The 15,692-nt window shown below is 61.6% G+C and overlaps 2 protein-coding genes across 9 annotated transcripts in view; one reads left to right on the top strand and one right to left on the bottom strand.

Moving 5' to 3' along the window:
* Positions 1-8,659, top strand: part of LOC107180550 — a 42,333-nt gene extending 33,674 nt beyond the window's left edge. For 2 of the 4 annotated variants that reach the window (XR_006208306.1, XM_042958356.1), the window contains one exon: positions 5,411-8,659. The gene's annotated coding sequence lies outside the window, so the exon portion shown is untranslated. The remainder of the gene's footprint in view (positions 1-5,410) is intronic. The other 2 variants (XR_006208308.1, XR_006208307.1) reach the window with 2 other exon arrangements.
* On the bottom strand, positions 44-10,874 carry OVOL1 (ovo like transcriptional repressor 1). 5 transcript variants are annotated; one of them, XM_042958358.1, is made up of 5 exons: positions 9,496-9,720; positions 8,689-8,732; positions 2,946-3,163; positions 956-1,145; positions 44-673 (listed from the first exon to the last, which is right to left on the bottom strand). In XM_042958358.1, exons 3-5 carry the CDS (start codon positions 3,075-3,077, stop codon positions 378-380), a joined length of 618 nt encoding a protein of 205 aa, XP_042814292.1. In that variant the 5' UTR covers positions 3,078-3,163; positions 8,689-8,732; positions 9,496-9,720; the 3' UTR covers positions 44-377. The 5 variants fall into 5 exon arrangements, with proteins under 5 accessions (XP_042814292.1, XP_042814295.1, XP_042814296.1 ...); XM_042958361.1 differs by lacking the exons at positions 8,689-8,732; positions 9,496-9,720 and adding an exon at positions 10,857-10,874; XM_042958362.1 differs by lacking the exons at positions 8,689-8,732; positions 9,496-9,720 and adding an exon at positions 10,275-10,671.
* Positions 10,875-15,692: the final 4,818 nt, after the last annotated feature.

Raw genomic sequence — 15,692 nt, 5'->3', positions numbered from 1 at the left:
ACCAGGCAGCTGCCAGTTCCCCCACCGCCTCGGTGTGCAGGGAGCCCTTTACTCTGTGGTCCTCGCCCCTGCCCTCCAGAGGGCAGAGAGGGGATCCTCCGGCGCCTCCTCTGGGAGGGAAGTCCCGTCTCTAGGTGTGCTGTCCTTCAACCTGAAGGCAGCCTTGGCCTCACGGCCGCCCCGTACTCACACGTGTCTGCCCAGGCTCGGCCCGGAAGACAGAGATGCAGCCGCGAGCAGAGCTCACTCGATGTGGCGCCTGAGTGAGCACGTGTGCCGGGGGGCTCCGGTGGTCCCCATCGCCGTGTCCGGCAAGGGGCGGCGGCGGGAGGACCGGCCAGGCAGCGGGGAGGGGGGCCCAGGCCGGGCGGCACCGCTCACAGGTGGTGGTTGCTCTGTAGCAGGGAGGTGACGGTGCTCTGCAGGGCCACGGCCACCTTCTTGGAGGTCTTGCGCAGCAGCGGGCTGTCGGGGTGGTGCTCCTTCAGGTGCAGGACGTGGCCCTCCTGGCTCTCGGACGTGCAGCCACACTCCTCACACACGTACAGCTTGGCCCGCCGCTCCTTGTACGCGTACTTCTGCTGCACGCCGTGGATCTTCTTGAGATGAGACTCCAGGGAGCAGCGCTGCGTGAAGGCCTTGTCGCACAGGCTGCATTTGTAGGGCCTCACGCCTGCAGGGACGGGAGGGCCGGTGTCAGGGTCCTGACAAGGAGCCCGCCGGCAGCTTCCCTGACTCAGGAAGGCCGGGCCACCTGACACCGGGGAAGAGGAACAGAGGAGGCCCGTCCGCCTCCGGCTCCCCGAGCGGCCTCACCGATGAGCTGAGGAGGACCTGGGGCCTGAGCTCCGAGGCGCCCCTCCGAGGCCGCCCCGCCGCCGAGGCGAGCGGGCATCGCCACGGTCCCCCGCGTGGCCCTGGCCGGGCAGAGTCTGGGTGTGCTCGCTCCTCTTACCAGTGTGGGTGCGCACGTGTCTCTTCAGGTCGAATGTGTCATTGAAGCCCTTCCCACAGTAGGTGCAGAGGTGCCTCTTGACGTCATTGTGACACTTCATGTGACGATTCAGCATGCGCTGGTAGGTGAAGGCCTTCTGGCAGATGTGGCAGGTGAAGAGGTCACCGCCGGCACTGTCCCCGAGGGTCACCTGCAGGCGAGGACGGTGTTGCTGACAGATGACCAGGAGCCGTGGCTGCAGTCCACACAGCAGGAGGACACAAAGCCACCCCCGCCTCCCAGGGGAAGCCGCGCTCCACACCTCTGGGCCCCCAGGCCCGCCGTGGCGGGGCTGGAGGGCACCTTTGGGTCAACGGTCGGGCCTCCTGTCCGGTTCCCAAATCCCCTTTCGCGGTTGCCGCGCGGCCCCTTTACCTTCTCGGGGGACGGGCAACTGACTACCTGTAGAAACAGCTGGTTCACCATCACCTGGTAGAAAGGTGAGCTCCGATCTGCGGCTCTACACCTCTGCCCTCTGACCTCACTCTCCGAGGGGATGTCCGCCGCGCGGGCCCTACGGCAGCCCCCCTCGGCCCAGCCTGGAGGCCCCCGGCTTTGACCCGAGCCAGGCCCACCACAGCATGACTCGAGTCCCTCTGCCTCCTCACGACTCTCTTGCTTGTAAACCTTTTCCTTTTTCTTTTTTTTGTGATTACGGAAAACCTCACGTCTCAGGTGTGGAAACGAGTGCCGTTTTAACTGTCATGTAGGGCCGGTCTTGCTTTATCTTCCCCTCCCAGCCTCCCCCGGCTGCCCTGGATCATTGGGAAGAAAACCCCGGCCACCCTCTGCTCCCCGGGCACCTGTCCAGCACCTTGGCCAGCACGGGGAGACGTGGTCTCCACCCTCCGCCTCGGTTACCGTCCGGAGGGCGGTCGTGCTTTGCGGGCGGCCCGGTCGCCGGCACCCCCTCCTGAGCTCCCCGGGCACCGGGTCACCCCGTCACCCCGCACCTCCCCCTCCACCGCTTCTGGCACTGGGGCGATGCCGCCTGTTGCTAGCTAGTCGAGACCTTTTGGGTCAGGACTCGCTCCTCTGGCACTTCTGCCATCCTGGGCCCTCTGCTCTCTCTGCACGGCCTCCCTACCCACCAGGATCCACGGGATGGGAGGGAGGCCCGCGAGGGCTCGGGGGCACCGCGCCGGCTCTCTGGCCAAGCACCCGGGACACGTGTGGCTGGTCTCCCTCTAGTTACAACACACACTTGGCCCCCACGGGGAAGAGAGGAAGGAACAGCATTGCACTGCCAGCTTTCTTCGGCCCTTCGGCACAGAGAAAAGGGCTACCAGAACCCTGCCACTACATCACCGCTGGCGGGTGCTTCCGGACCCTAGAACTTTCAGGAACGCGGGCCTAGCCAGGGACAGCCCTGCTGTCTGCGCACTCCTCGAAAGCAGGGGCCCACGCTCCTCACTGCCCCCGCTGCTGAGCACAGCTCTCCAGCTCTCGCCCCAGACACGGGGCCTCATGCGGAGGGGGCCGGAAGTGGCACACCCGGGAAAGGTGGAGGCCGCCGGGCACAGGCCTCAAGAGACAGTTAACCACCAGGTGGACTCCAGAGCTCACTCCGGATGCGGCACGGATGGGAACCCAGGAGAAGGAGCTGAGCCGGGCTCATGTCTCCATGGGACTCGCTTTTCCTGGGACTCGCAGAGAGGTGGCTCCCCTTGAGGCCAGAAACAAAAGGAAACAACCCCTGGAATGGCCTCCAGAGGGTGGGATGTCTCTTGCACCCCGCTGCTCCTTCTCAATGTATGACACTGTCCCATCGGACCTGCTTCTCTTCTTTTCCGTCCCCATCTGTGCCTTGCTGGGTTCACTTCTCTACGGGACCCTGGACCCAGATGCAAGGCCAGCTACTGCCTAGGTCTCATTTGTGCCACGTCTTGTGGGCCGGACACAGGACTATAGACACGCTCCTGGTCCTTGGAGACAGTGTGGGGGTCGGTACCTTCATTTTGGTGCGCAGGAAGCCGTGGTCTCTGCTCTGGGGGTCTGCCAAACGACTCATGTCATCAGAGGGCAGCTGGGCTACCACGCAGGGCCCAGGGGCCACACTATAGCTGGAGTCCCGAAGGCTCATGTCCAAAACCAGGGGGCAAGACGGGGGTTCAGCCACTGACGGCTCTGGCTCCCGGTAGGGCTGCGGTGGGCAGAAGCCCAGACTGACTGCAGAGAGAAGAAATGCCAGGTGAGGGGCTTGGTGGGGAAAACAGGACCCTGTGGGATTTCAGGAAGGTTGCCTGGCAGCGGGCTGCCCCTTGCAGGCAAACGGCAGAGCAGGGCTGCCCCCGGCCCATACATGCTGCGCCTCCCTCCCGCCCCATTAAGGTAATTACAGGTGACGCCCGCCAAGCACCACAGCCCACAGGCCTGCCCGCTGAGTAATTTGTGTCTTAGCGGAACTGGGAGGACCCGACCTGCCCTGCCAATTATCCCTCCAGAGTTGTCTGCCTGCCCCACCTGGGCCAGTCCCTCTGGATTCCGGGCCTCATCCACGCTCCTGCGTGGACAAGGAGCACCACTGGAGGCCCTGGGCCCAGGGATCCACCCCTGCCCCTGAAGGGTCCCTGGTGGCCTGAGCCACTCTGGGCTTCTTCTTTGGGCTGCTGGCCTGGGGTGGGGGTGGGGGGGGGGGTTGAGTGGTCCTCCAGGCTGGCGGGTGTCGCTGTTGCCAGCCATCAGGGTTCTAGGCTCCCCACTCCCACTGGCCAAGCTCGGCAGGCAAACAGGCCAGGTGAGGTGGGGCAGGGAGGAGGTCAGGGAGCAGCAGGTGGATGCGGTGTAACAGTCTCCTGGGCGGCCTGCCCGGCGGTTGCGCAACCCTCCCCTACAGCAGGGACCGCTTGCTTGCTCGTGGCCCAGCGAGGGCTGGGCTCCCAACCTCCGCCCTCCGAGGCGCCGATACCTGGCAGTCCTTTGACGTGGCCGCTCCCCACGGCAGACACCTCACACTAAACGGGGCCAGAGAGGCTTGGCCCCAGTGCGGAGTAGAGAAGACGAATGGCTGCCTCAGTGACACACAGGGTACGGGTCTCAGAGCCGACAGAGCTGGGGCAAACTAGCTCATGTTTTCACTTATCGGTATCTTTCCTCCCAAAAGGCTAAACTCTATTATACAGTTGACCCTTTAACAGTGCAGGGGATAGGGGCCCTGACCGCCACCCACCCCCAGCATACGGTCAAAAGTCCGAATAGAACTTTTGACTCCCCCAAAACTTAACTACTCATAGCCCGGAAGCCTTAGCGATAAGAGATACAGTTGACTAACACACATTCTGTAGGTTACATGTATTATAACAATAAAGTAAGCCAGAGGAAAAAAGTGTTAGTAAGAAAACGGTAAGAAAGGGAAAATGCAGGGGCGCCTGGGTGGCTCAGTCGGTTGAGTCCGACTTCAGCTCAGGTCATGATCTCGCGGTCCATGAGTTCGAGCCCCGCGTCGTGCGCTGTGCTGACAGCTCAGAGCCTGGAGTCTGCTTCGGACTCTGTGTCTCCTTCTCTCTCTCTGCCCCTCCCCCATTCATGCTCTGTCTCTCTCACTCTTAAAAATGAATAAATGTTAAAAAAAAAAAAATTTAAAGAAAGGGAAAATGCATTCACTGTACTGTATTTATCAGAAAAAAATCCACATAGAGGTGGGCCCGTGCAGTTCAAACCACATTGTTGTTCAAGGGTCAGCTCTGCTTAAAGCCCAAAAGCTAGGAACATTTTCCAAGCTTCAAAAGGAAAGGTCAAGAAGGGTAAAGGAAGGAAAGGACGAAGGTCTTCAGGGAGAAGGACTCAGGAGGCTGAGTCAAGGTCTCAGACACGAACAAGGCCCTCAGCACCCCCTGCCCCAGAGCTGGTGAGACAGAGAGGACCAGGACCCAGGGAGGGAGGGGTGGTCCCAGGGCAGGAGGGCCACTGCCCTCCCGTCTTCTCCCGGGACACCGCAGGCAAGGCTGGAGGTGGAAGGCAGAGGAACGTACTGATGGAGGAAGGGTGAATATGAAAGCACCCAAGTTTCGGGAGAGGCCCTGGCTCTCGCCCCCTCAAAACACAACAAAGGTCTGACAAGGGCAGAATGCGCCCGCCTGCCGCCCAGAACCCGTTCTGCTGGCACTGGCGTCTGCCTGTCCAGGGGACTTTGATGAGCCACCTCATTCCGGGAGTTGATTCACCAGTGCCTGGCCCTGGCCTGGCCTCTGAGCTGGCGTGGCGCCTCTCTCTGAACGCCGGGAGGCTGGACATCAGGCCTGAGCTCTTGGGGTCCCTCCGGCCTGCCCACAGCGATGGCTGTCTGTGTGCACAGGAGGGGGGCTGGGGGAAGGCAGGGGTGTGTCTATCCCTCCCCTTCTGACGCCGGTTTACCAGCCACCGGAGATCTTGGCCAAGAACTCAAAGCTGAATGACAATTTCCATTTCTCAATCCAGGTAGAGACAAACAGAAACCTCTACCGTCTTCTGTCTCTCGGTATCGCATAGCCTGAGCGAGGCTCCTGAAAGCTGGAGCCCGGCCACACCGCCTGCACAAGGAGCGGCAGAGGGAGGAGTGACGGCAGGTGAGGGCTAACCAGTTTGTTCGTGCTCAAAGTGAGTTGTCACTTTGGCTCCCTTGCTCCACTGACGGGGTGGCGGTGAGGTGTTCACGGCTAGGGTTCCAAGGGTCCAGGCCGGTTTGGGAGAACACCCGCTTCCCGCGCCCGCCTCTTCCGTTCCACAGAAGCCTGGCAATGCTGGTGCTGGGGAACTGGGGACAGGGAGCGAGCCTGCCCGGTCTGGCCTCGGAGCTGCCTCTACCCTCAGCCAGGGGCAGGGGAGGCCGGACGCACCGCCACTCGGCTGCCAGGGTGGGGACGTTTGCCTCATCCCATCCACCCCGCCAAACCTGTCTTCCCGCCACCCCCGGGAGCATGGCCCTGCCGCGGCCGCACGCACAGGGCGTGCTCAGGGCATGCCGCTCCTGTCACTGGGTGTCACTGGGTGGCCGGAGACAGGAAGCAGAACTGGTCGGGCCCTGCTTGTGCTGCTCTCTGTCCCCTAATTAGACGTTTCCGGCAAGGCGGCGGCTGTGGCTACTCATCGCCCGCCCACAGCTGTGGAGAATGGCGAGGCCGCACCAGCCTGGCCCTCTCCCTACTCCTTCAGGGGTTCGCGGGTTCCCCTCGTGTTGGCCCAGCTCACCTCCACTGGATGATGCCGAGCGCCGGGCCGGGAGCAGTTTGCCACCAGAGGCCCTTCTCCTCCTTCCCCCGGCAAGCCCCGCCTCCCTCGGACTGAGAGCTGCTGGCCAAATACTGGACAGAGGGCCAGGTCCTACCCCTACCCAGCAAGGCCTCAGGTCGGGGCCGGGCACGGGGCCCGGTGCCGGCTCCCCAGGGAGAGCAGGTAAAGCAGATGTGAGGACCCAGCCTCTGACCACACGGGGGCCGGTGCTCGTGCTGACCCGGGGTGTGGTTAAGTCAGCTCTGAACGGGCAGGGACAGCGTGTCAGCACGGCCCAGGTTGGTGTTATCAGGGAAGGCAGGAGTCCCCCGTGCCCATCTGCCCCGGCCCCAGCAGGTCAGCTCTCGATGCCTGAAAGGCAGCTAGTGCCAGCCAGGTGGCAGAGGCGGGCGGCCCTGGAAACACAACGGGCCGGTTGCTCAGCCCATTGTGCCCGCCCTGAATGCCAAGTTTTTCTCTCAGGCAGTATCTTTTCCCCCTTTCCCAACTGCCTGTCGTGCCGTGGCCACAGCCAAGCTAATACGGAGCACCCGAGCCCTCACACCAGGGCGGATGGCCCCGACCGGCCGTGAACTGTGCTTCCCTGCGTGTCCTTGCCGCCCTTCTGGCCACCACAGGGCCGCGCGCCCCTGTGGGACACCACCCTTGTCAGAAGTAACCATCGGCAGTGGCCACCCTCCGCTCTGGTCCTCCCTGCGCCCGGAGGCCTTGCCCTCACCTGCTTTCTTTCTGGGACAAATGGTCTGGCAGGAGTCTGCCTCGGGTCACCCCAGCCTGGAGCGGTTTGGCAGCTTTGGGAGACGGCGCCCCATGGGACAGGCAGGAGCCCCATCTAGGCCACTGCCCGGGCCCACGTTGCTCTTCTGTCCCCATCCATGTCTGGCTTTCTATGCTCCCTGCCTTGCTCCCTGGAGAGTGCGGCAGACACGTCCTTCCTTCGCTGCCAGCACTTCCCAGGAATGACAAGAATGATCCTCATTGGAGGCCTAATTTCCCCCCGCCCACACACATATACTCTGGGGCCCAAAGATGACCGAGAGGCCTGTCCACCGCGGCCGGACAAAAAGCGGCTCCCTGGGACAGGCATGTGCTGGCGAACTGGCAAGATAGACAAGAGAGGCCCCAATGCGGAGAAGGGGGTGCCTGGAAGAGGCCCTGGGACACCCACATCTGGGAGCACCTCCTTACAGCTTCTAGGCTGTTTCCGGGCTCATCTCTCTACCCTCAAGTACCTTCCTGGCTTTTCATTGTTCCTCAGCAGGGGCTTGGCGTACGGGGTTTCCCCAGCATCCCCTTCAGTGCAAGACATGGAATTCGGGCCCTGGGTACAGGTGCTTGGAGTTCTCCTCAAGAAACCAGCATTAGTCCCAGCACATTAATACTGACACTACAAAGGAGCAACGCTGGGGGCAGGGGAAGTGAAGGGCTCAAGGCCAAGCTCTTGGGCCCAAATAGGTAGCTGTTAATCTCCCTTCCACTATGACCTTTTAGCCCCATGTGCCCACTTCTGGGCTTTTTCCTCAGCTTTGGAAGGAGAGTGAGGCCAGGGAATGGTTCTGCCCTGGGGGTTGGAACTTCTAGAATTGTGTCTCAGGGAGAGAGGCTGGAGTGCTGGTCAGACTGGAGCCTTGGGCCTTCAGTCAGTAACGGTGCCTCCTTCCAGGCGCTCTCTGATGCTTTAAGCGTCTCAGAGGGCCCTGGCAGGAAGGTCAGACCTCAAGTATTTCACTCTTCCCCAGCTTCGGCCCCCCCTCCCCCAGTGCCTCTCACAGTGGGAATGGGGTCAATGCTTAGCTGGTCACAACGTGCTGAGTCTGTGAGGTGGGGTGAAGGAAACGTGCCCAGCCGGCTCCTGGGGTCATGGTCGGCTAGTGATGGAATGGCTCAGCCAGGGGACAGGCCACCACAAAACACACTCCCCACTCTCCAGCCAGCTGAGGCACCCAAGCGTGGCCCGAGAACATTCCCTTTCTCATTTCCAAAACCTGTGGGAAAACTCTCCAGTGGGCCACATGGCCTTTAGAGGCTAAATTAAGTGCTTTGCCTTCTACCCTTGGCCTCACCCCACAGGACTCTCCCTCCCCAAGACAATGAGAGCAGATTGTCACCTGTGCCCTCCAGGTTTTGACCCCCTACCCAACATCTGGGCCAATCCCCTCGATCCTGTGTGAGAGGCCTGCACATCTCCCCTCACCTGGACAGCAGCAGCGGGGGGTGGGGGGGGGGCACAGAACACCCAGAAGCCTTCCTCATCACCCGCTGGGACAGCCCCTGGGGAGAAGCCTCCCCCACCACTCCCACTATGGCCACCAGGACTGTGGTGGGGAAAGGTGGGGAAAATCACCAGGATGCAAGGAAGTCAATGATTTGAACGAACGGAATTTCTTTGTCCTTTGTAAAAGTCAACACATGATCTGTTACTGATTGGGATGTGAAATAAAACTAAAAATAACAGCACACCGAGTCTCCTGCAAGGCTCAGCTCACCTTTCACACAGTCCAAGTTCAGTTTATCAGATCCGAAGGAGCAGCTAAGCAGCAATGCAAACACAGGTGAGGGAGGAGGCAGGAGCGAAGAAGGGGGCTCCGATCCTCTCCCGGCCCTTTGCGGGTGGAACAGCCACCCCGCCAGGGAACTTGGGCAGGCAGGAAGCTATAAACAGCATCCGGGGCCCACACCCTAATCCACCTCAGGTGAGCCGGCAGCTCACTTGCCTTTTGTCTCAGTTTCCCCTTGTTTTAAGGAGGCCGTAGAAGCAGCTTTAAGATAAGGTTAAGCTGGGGAACATCCCCAGCGCCACAGGCCATTGGATCCTGGCAGATCAGGCCACAGAAATCTCATCACTACACCCACTGTCTCCACCAATTTCTTCAGGAGAGAAACTGAGGCAAGAGCCCTCCCAGGGCCCCTCACCGCCCTCATTTCACCACTTTCCTACAAGGCCTGGGGCGGTGCCAGGGAGCCTGCAGATCAAGGGTCAAAGTCGGTTGGTTAATTACAACCTCTCCCCCCACCCCCTTGGAGGCTCCGGGCAGGGTGTGGGGAGGGGGAGCTCGGAAGGAAGCTGGCTTTGTCCTGACCAAGGGGGGCGGAGGAGGACAGAAGGTACGAATGTTCTCAAGGCTTCCAAAGGAAGATGCCATTCGAGAAACAACTCGGCTTACTCATTCAAAGTTGACTCCGACGCTGTCAAGGCGTCTTCCAAAAACAAGCTGGGTGCACCAGCTCCCCCCACCCCGCCCCCGCCCCGGGGCCTGGTCCCTCGGCTGTGGGATGGGCTCCTTGCCACTCACACTTGCCACTCAAGTGTGTCCTCCGCGAGGCTGAAGGAGGCGCGTTTCTAATAGCGGTGGGACCGGATCCCACCTTGGTCTTCTGGACAAGCGGGGTGCGGCCGGGCGCCTGCCCCACGGTCTCCGCGAACTCTGCGGGGCGGCTAGCCGGGAGCCCCCCTCGGCCGCCCGACCCTCTCCGCGACCTTCCGGCCCGCAGAGGACGAGAGGCGGCTTAAACTGCGCCTTGTCTTACATTTCGCACAAATTTCGGCAGAAACTCCAGCTCGCTCCCTGCTCCCCCCCCCCACCCCCCCGGAGTGGCATCGCTCCAGTGCCCTCCTCCCGCCTCATAAAAGTCCCGGCTTTGCGGATTTACGACGTGAGAGTGGAGGGTCGCCTGAACGGTGACACACCCCGTTGCCTCCCTTGCGCCTCGGCTCGGGCCGGTGGAGGGGAGGGCGGCACCGCGCGGGGCCGCGCGCCTCGGACCCGCCCGCCCCCGGGCCAGTGGCGGGGCCTGGGAACGGCTCTCGCCCCCTCCCGGCGGCCCCCGCCCCCACCCGGCGCCTCCGCCGCCGCCCTGCCCTCCCCTCCCCTCCCCTCCCCCCGCGCCGCGGGCTAACGGGGCCGCGGCCGCTTAAACATTAAATCGGGCGCCCCGGCTGCGCCGGCCCCCGGGCGCCGCGTCGCTGCGCCCCGCACGCCCGCCGCCCGGACGGGCCTCCCGGCTCGCAGCCCGTCGGGCGCCCCGGGCTCCAGGGCAGCGGAGGGCTCGGGGCCGCGGAGCGGCGCCTCACCTGGCACGTAGATCTCGCCGCGCTCCTCGTCGGGGAGCTCGCTCCAGTTCCTCTTGCACGTGGAGACGCACGGCTTCTTCACCAGAAACGCGCGGGGCATTTTCGAACCCTGCTCGCCCGGCACCGTCCGCTTCCGTAACCAGAGCCGGGAGCCGTCCCACCTTTCCCGGGCCGAGCCGGAGGCGGGGGAGGGGAGGGGGCAGTTCAGGGAAGGAGTCGCCCAAGTGCCCCCGCGTTCCTCGGGGAGACCGTGCCCGGGACGGCGCGCGCCGGTTTCCAACTCCGCGGGGCCGTCGCCGCCCTCCCTCGAACGGAGGCCCTCGCGGCCAGGTGCACCGGGCGGCGGGGACAGCGGCAGGTAAGCGTCTCCCAGATCGACTGGCGTCCCCCGCGGCCGCTCGGGAAGTCTTAAAGTGCGAGCCGGACGGACGGGTTCACGCTTTATTGGCTCGCGGCGGTGTGTGTTGGTGGCTGGGGCGGGGTGGGGGTGGGGGGGTTGATCTGAGCTAATTAGCTTGGAGTATCCCGGGGAGCGACGGCGCATGCGTTGGGAAATAACGGTGACAACCACCTATTTGTTACCTGTCGAACCGGTTTCCATTCCGCTGCGGGTGAGGTGGCCTCGCGGCCTGGGCGGGGGCGGAGGGGGCGGGGGGCGGCGCAGGGCACCCGGCACCCGGCTGCCCCGCCGGCCGCGCCGCCGCCCTCCAGGGACCTCCCAGTCGGGAATGCTAGCGTTCGCAGACGGAAGCTTCGGAGTTTCGGAGGGAGCAGAGGAGGGGAGGGGGCAACGTTATTTGCACCGGCGCTCGCACGCTCCGCGGGTGATGAAATGAAACTCGCCCAACGGGGCCCGGGCCCGGCCCCGGCGCGTCCCGGCGCCTGGGGAGGCGCGAAGCCGTCGGGCGGGAACGCGCGGCCCCGCCCACACTTGTTGAACCGGGCCTGGGCCCAGGCGGCCCGGTTCCCGAAGGCCTGGCTGAGCAATTCGTGCTTCAGCCTAGAGGTATTCGCCGGGCTCCGGCTCCGTGCGGGAAGGCACGCGAGGCGTGAGTAGCGTGGGGAGGACGCGGCCGCGGTGCAAAGCGGGGAGTGCCCTCCGAGAGAGCAGATCGGCTCATCACTGCCCAGAGCCCGCTTTCTGGCCAGGGAAGTGCCGAAGGCTTCGTGGAGGAAAGGGCGTTTAAACCGGTCTGAGTCCACCGAGATCCCGAAGGACCCCAGCGCCTTAGTCACTGGGGCTTACACACCTGCAGACACCCTCATCCTGGTCCCAACTGGCCAGATTTCAGTGCAGCCAGGCCGAGGCCCAGGCCCTCTGGAATCAGACCCAATCTACTTTGCCTGGTTGCAGCCACTGCAGGCAGGGAGCTCCTGTCTGCTTCCCCCCCCCCATAGGAGGTTCAGCCTGGGACACACACCCTCCCCCTCACCCCCCAACCATTCATCATGCTCTGCCCAGTCCCCAGGCTTAGCTGGAGGGAGGCCCACCCTCAGAGCCCTTGTTGGCTTGTTGCCTTCGGTGTTACTGTGGCGCTTTGGCCCTGGGCCATGGCTGGGCTTCTCTTATCACTAAGGTCAGGAACGGGACCCCTTCCTCTTTTTAGCTCTCCTCCTACCCCCCTATAAAATAAACATTTCAGAATCTCTACCACACATACACCTTTCTCACGTACTAAATGTTTGCTGGAACAGGTTAAGAGGAAACGAGTCTGATAAATGAATTCACTCTATTCAAAAGCCAGAAGTCCAAGAGGAGCAGACCGCTGATGTCCGACTTCCGGGCAGGCCCTGTGCATTGCCCCGCCCCCACTCCCAGGACTTTCTGGGAGCACCCCCTAGGTGCGTGGGGAGAGTGTGGACTTCAGGAGCAGCTAGGCCCCCTCCCTCCCTCCCTGGTGGGGCCTGTGAGTTTGGCCAAGGGGCTTTCCTCTCCCCGCCTGTCTCCTAATGTCTATCACCTGAGAATCCTGTCACCTGCCTCCTGGGGTCACTGGCCTCTGGCAGGCGGTACTGTTAGCGCCTTCGCCCTCCTCTCCCAGGGCTCTGCCTTCTTGCAGCCCAAACGTACTTTGATAGTCCTCCCCTCTTACCTGCACCCTTGGGTTCAAGTGACATGACTTGAGTGCCGGCCGCGGACTCAAGCATTTGAATAAATCCTGGAGAAACATCATTGACCAACCCTGCCTAGGAGGTAAATTCAGCTAATGAATTCAACAAACACTTACTGAGCATTTCGGTTGGTGCCAGACCCTTACAGGGGCTCGTCACCCAGTAGGTGCTTCGTGGAAACTATGACGAAGTCTTCACCGATGACCCCGGACACGAGAAGCATAGTCTTTCTCGTGGAAGGGGGGGCAGTGAGGAACAACTCAGATGTCTCCACTTGTGAAAAGAATGTCACACAGTGTTTGGAATGAGGCCCCGGGAGGGAGGGATATTCATCCATGGTTTCCGCTGCCCTATCTACAACTGTTGCCGGCACATAGTGGATTATCAATAAATATTTGTTGAATGAACGAATATCTGGTTTTCTTGACTCACGGGACCCATTCAGCCTTTCGCGTTCCAACTCTTGGTAGAGGCATGGATACAGAGCAAATTTATCATAAGGAAAGCGATGGGGCAGGTTCAGTGATAAAAGGCTGTCAGGGAGAGAGAGAGAGTGGTGGGGACCATGGAGAATGTGCCTATCGGAAGGGTGTAGTAGCAATCATGTCATTTGAGCAGAGAAACCCGGTGTGGCCCCATCTGTCCATTTTGGGAAAAGAAGCCCCTCCCCCACCCCAAATATCCAGATTTGTATGTGAAATATACCAATTTTTAAAAGCTGGCTCAATTTTTTTAAAACCATGGAACGAGTCAAACACAATACCTCTGTAGGGCAGATGGGAGCCATAGACTGCTGGCATGTCGCCTGTGGTTTGCGAGCAGCCCTGGAACCAGACGGCGTGTGTGAACTTGGACGAACACCAGGCTAACCTGCGAGCTCCATGAGGGCAGGCACCTTCTGCTCTGTTCACACGGCATCCGTTCGATATTATTCGTTCAGTCCTTAAGCCAGTCAACGGATACTTCTCGAACACCCACCATTGGCTGGGCACTGGTGATTCTATGACGCGAGGCAGACAGAATACTAAGGAAACTTTTAGCGCGGTGCACGGCTTCGGTGATGGGATAGTGACGGGCCGGGGGTGCTGAGATCTAACCAGGAGCTGTGCAGAGCAGGGAAGAGCCTGACGGTTGGTGCAAAGACCCCAGAGCGGGAGTGGAGTGAGCCTAGTGTGCGTGAGATGCACAGAAAGACCAGGCAGCGATATTATCAAGGGGATGGGAGGGTGTGGGAGCCGAGGTTGAAGAGGCAGGTGAGCCGTGTCATGTGAGGCTCAGAGTGGTGGGAAAGCCTTGGGGTCCGCTAAGGGGAACGGAGTATGTGTGTCCGGGGGAGGGTGATGAGGGTGGCCGTAGGGAGACCAGTAAGGAGGCTACTGCAGTTGTCCAAGCAGGAGGTGGCCTGGGCCATCTGCTAATGGAGCCGTGAGCTCTGATTCTAGGCATTCTGAGTGGACATCTCTCGTTGGGGTGGCGGACAGGGGTGTAAAGAAAGCCAGAGCCCCAGCAGGCAAGCAAGGACCGTGCTCCCCAAAAAGTAGTGGCCGGCTCCCGCCTTTGGTGCCCTGAGAAGCCCAGGGAGGGCCGAGGCAGAGTTGGATGGAGAAGGCTTGGAACAGCCCCTTCCTGTTCTCAGAGAAAGCTTAGCAGGGGAGCCGGGACGGGGTGCAGGGAGGGGGCAGGGCTGGGAAGCACAGAGGCTGAAGGTAGAGGGCTTCTGGGAGATGAGATGTGCTGGGAGGAGAAGCAGGAAAGGGCCGGGAGTTGGGCTGCCCCAGACTTTTAGCCTCCGGGGACTCAAGCCAAGCCGCCTAACCTGGCAGGGCCTCAGTTTCCACATCTGTAAAGTGGGGCTCCTGGTTCCAGCTCTGTTCCTCCGAGCGGTCAAGAGACGCTGTTGATTTGTTTTTGAGCAGCCTCTAAGAATGGACCCAGCCTTAGAGCAGGCCGATGGGGCCCTGGCCACCAAGGCCTCTGCTCAAAAGGTGGCCCTTCCGGCCCCATCTAGCAATGGCCTCGGGGAGGCCGCAAAGCCCTCGACAAAGTGGAAGTGCTGTGAGGACACCAACTCCCCCATGTCTGCTGAGGTCCTGCCCGTGGGCCTGCAGCCCTCCCACGGTCATCGTGGGCAAAAGGCTCAGCAGGTGGGGCTGGCGGGGGGGACAGTAGGCAGAGGAGGAGGCTTCCTGGGCCATCTGGAACCTCTGGAGCAGTGCAGGGAGAAGCCAAAGCTTCCTGCTGGAGGAGACCAGGCAGCCAGGTGAGGCTCACCACTGTGGCCACCAGGCTTCACTCCGTCCTTACTGCCCATCGTGAAGACTGGGACTGTCAGCTCCCAAGTCCTCAGCACCCAAGCCCAGAGTCATCTGCCCCCCGCCTTTCCTCACCCTACACATCCACCCACCGGCAAGTCCCCTCCGCTCCCAGATCGTCCCGCATCTGCCCACGCCTCCGTCTCCACAGCTACCACCCTGGTCCAAAGCCCTGTCACATTTCACCCGGCCACGGGACAGCTCCCGCCCCCAGCTAGCTGTCTCCCCTCGGCTCAAGCCCTCCCGTGGCTCCCGTGGCAGCTGGAAGAACGTCTTGGAGGCCGGTGCACCTTGATCGCATGCTGACCTCCTGACACACGCGTCTCCCTTCCCGTGGGCTCTGTGTGCCCGCGTGGCCCGCCACCCACCCAGCCTGCTGAGGCCTGGTCCCGCTGAGGCCCCTCCTCCGCTGCGCCTTCCACCCGGAAGCCTCTTCCCCACCTGATGACTGGTTACCTCTTGTCATTCAGGTTTCGGCCAAGTGTCCCCGCTTCTGAGAGGCCCCTCTGGCCACCCTAGCTAAATCCTTGTGGCCCAGTCATCTCTGGTCCATTACCCTGTTCTGTTTCCCTGGAGGCATCTTTTAATCCGTGAAATTTTGGTTTGTCAGGTTTGTCCGTGACCCTCCCCCGCCTGGCCCCTACAATGTAAGTTCTGTACACGAGGGACCTCTTTCTTTTAACACTATTTTGCTAGCTTTATTTAGATATAATTTAGGGGTGCCTGGGTGGCTCAGTCAGTTAAGCATCTGACTTCAGCTCAGGTCATAATCTTGCAGTTCGTGGGTTCGAGCCCCGCGTTGGGCTCTGGGCTGACAGCTCAGAGCCCGGAGCCTGCTTCGGATTCTGTGTCTCCCTCTCTCTCTGCCCTTCCCCTGCTCGCACTCGGTCTCTATCTCAAAAATAAGCATTAAAAAACTTGTTTTAAGGGGCATCTGGGTGGCTCAGTCGGTTGGGTGTCCAACTTTGGCTCAGGTCATGATTTCGCAGTTTGT

This window comes from Panthera tigris, chromosome D1 (genome assembly GCF_018350195.1).
Source record: "Panthera tigris isolate Pti1 chromosome D1, P.tigris_Pti1_mat1.1, whole genome shotgun sequence".
Classification (NCBI taxonomy): domain Eukaryota; kingdom Metazoa; phylum Chordata; class Mammalia; order Carnivora; family Felidae; genus Panthera; species Panthera tigris.
The sequence above is the reverse complement of the archived record's forward strand: the minus strand, read 5'-3'. Positions and strand labels throughout refer to the sequence as shown.

What these genes read in the sequence shown, in the direction of transcription:
- OVOL1 (XM_042958362.1), bottom strand. Translation starts at nt 10,374, where the DNA reads ATGCCCCGCGCGTTTCTGGTGAAGAAGCCGTGCGTCTCCACGTGCAAG. An exon ending in CGGCGAGATCTACGTGCCAG is followed by an intron (nt 3,164 to 10,274) that starts GTGAGGCGCCGC and finishes TTCTCTCTGCAG; the next exon opens with TCAGTCTGGGCTTCTGCCCA. An exon ending in ACACGTGCGCACCCACACTG is followed by an intron (nt 674 to 955) that starts GTAAGAGGAGCG and finishes CCGTCCCTGCAG; the next exon opens with GCGTGAGGCCCTACAAATGC.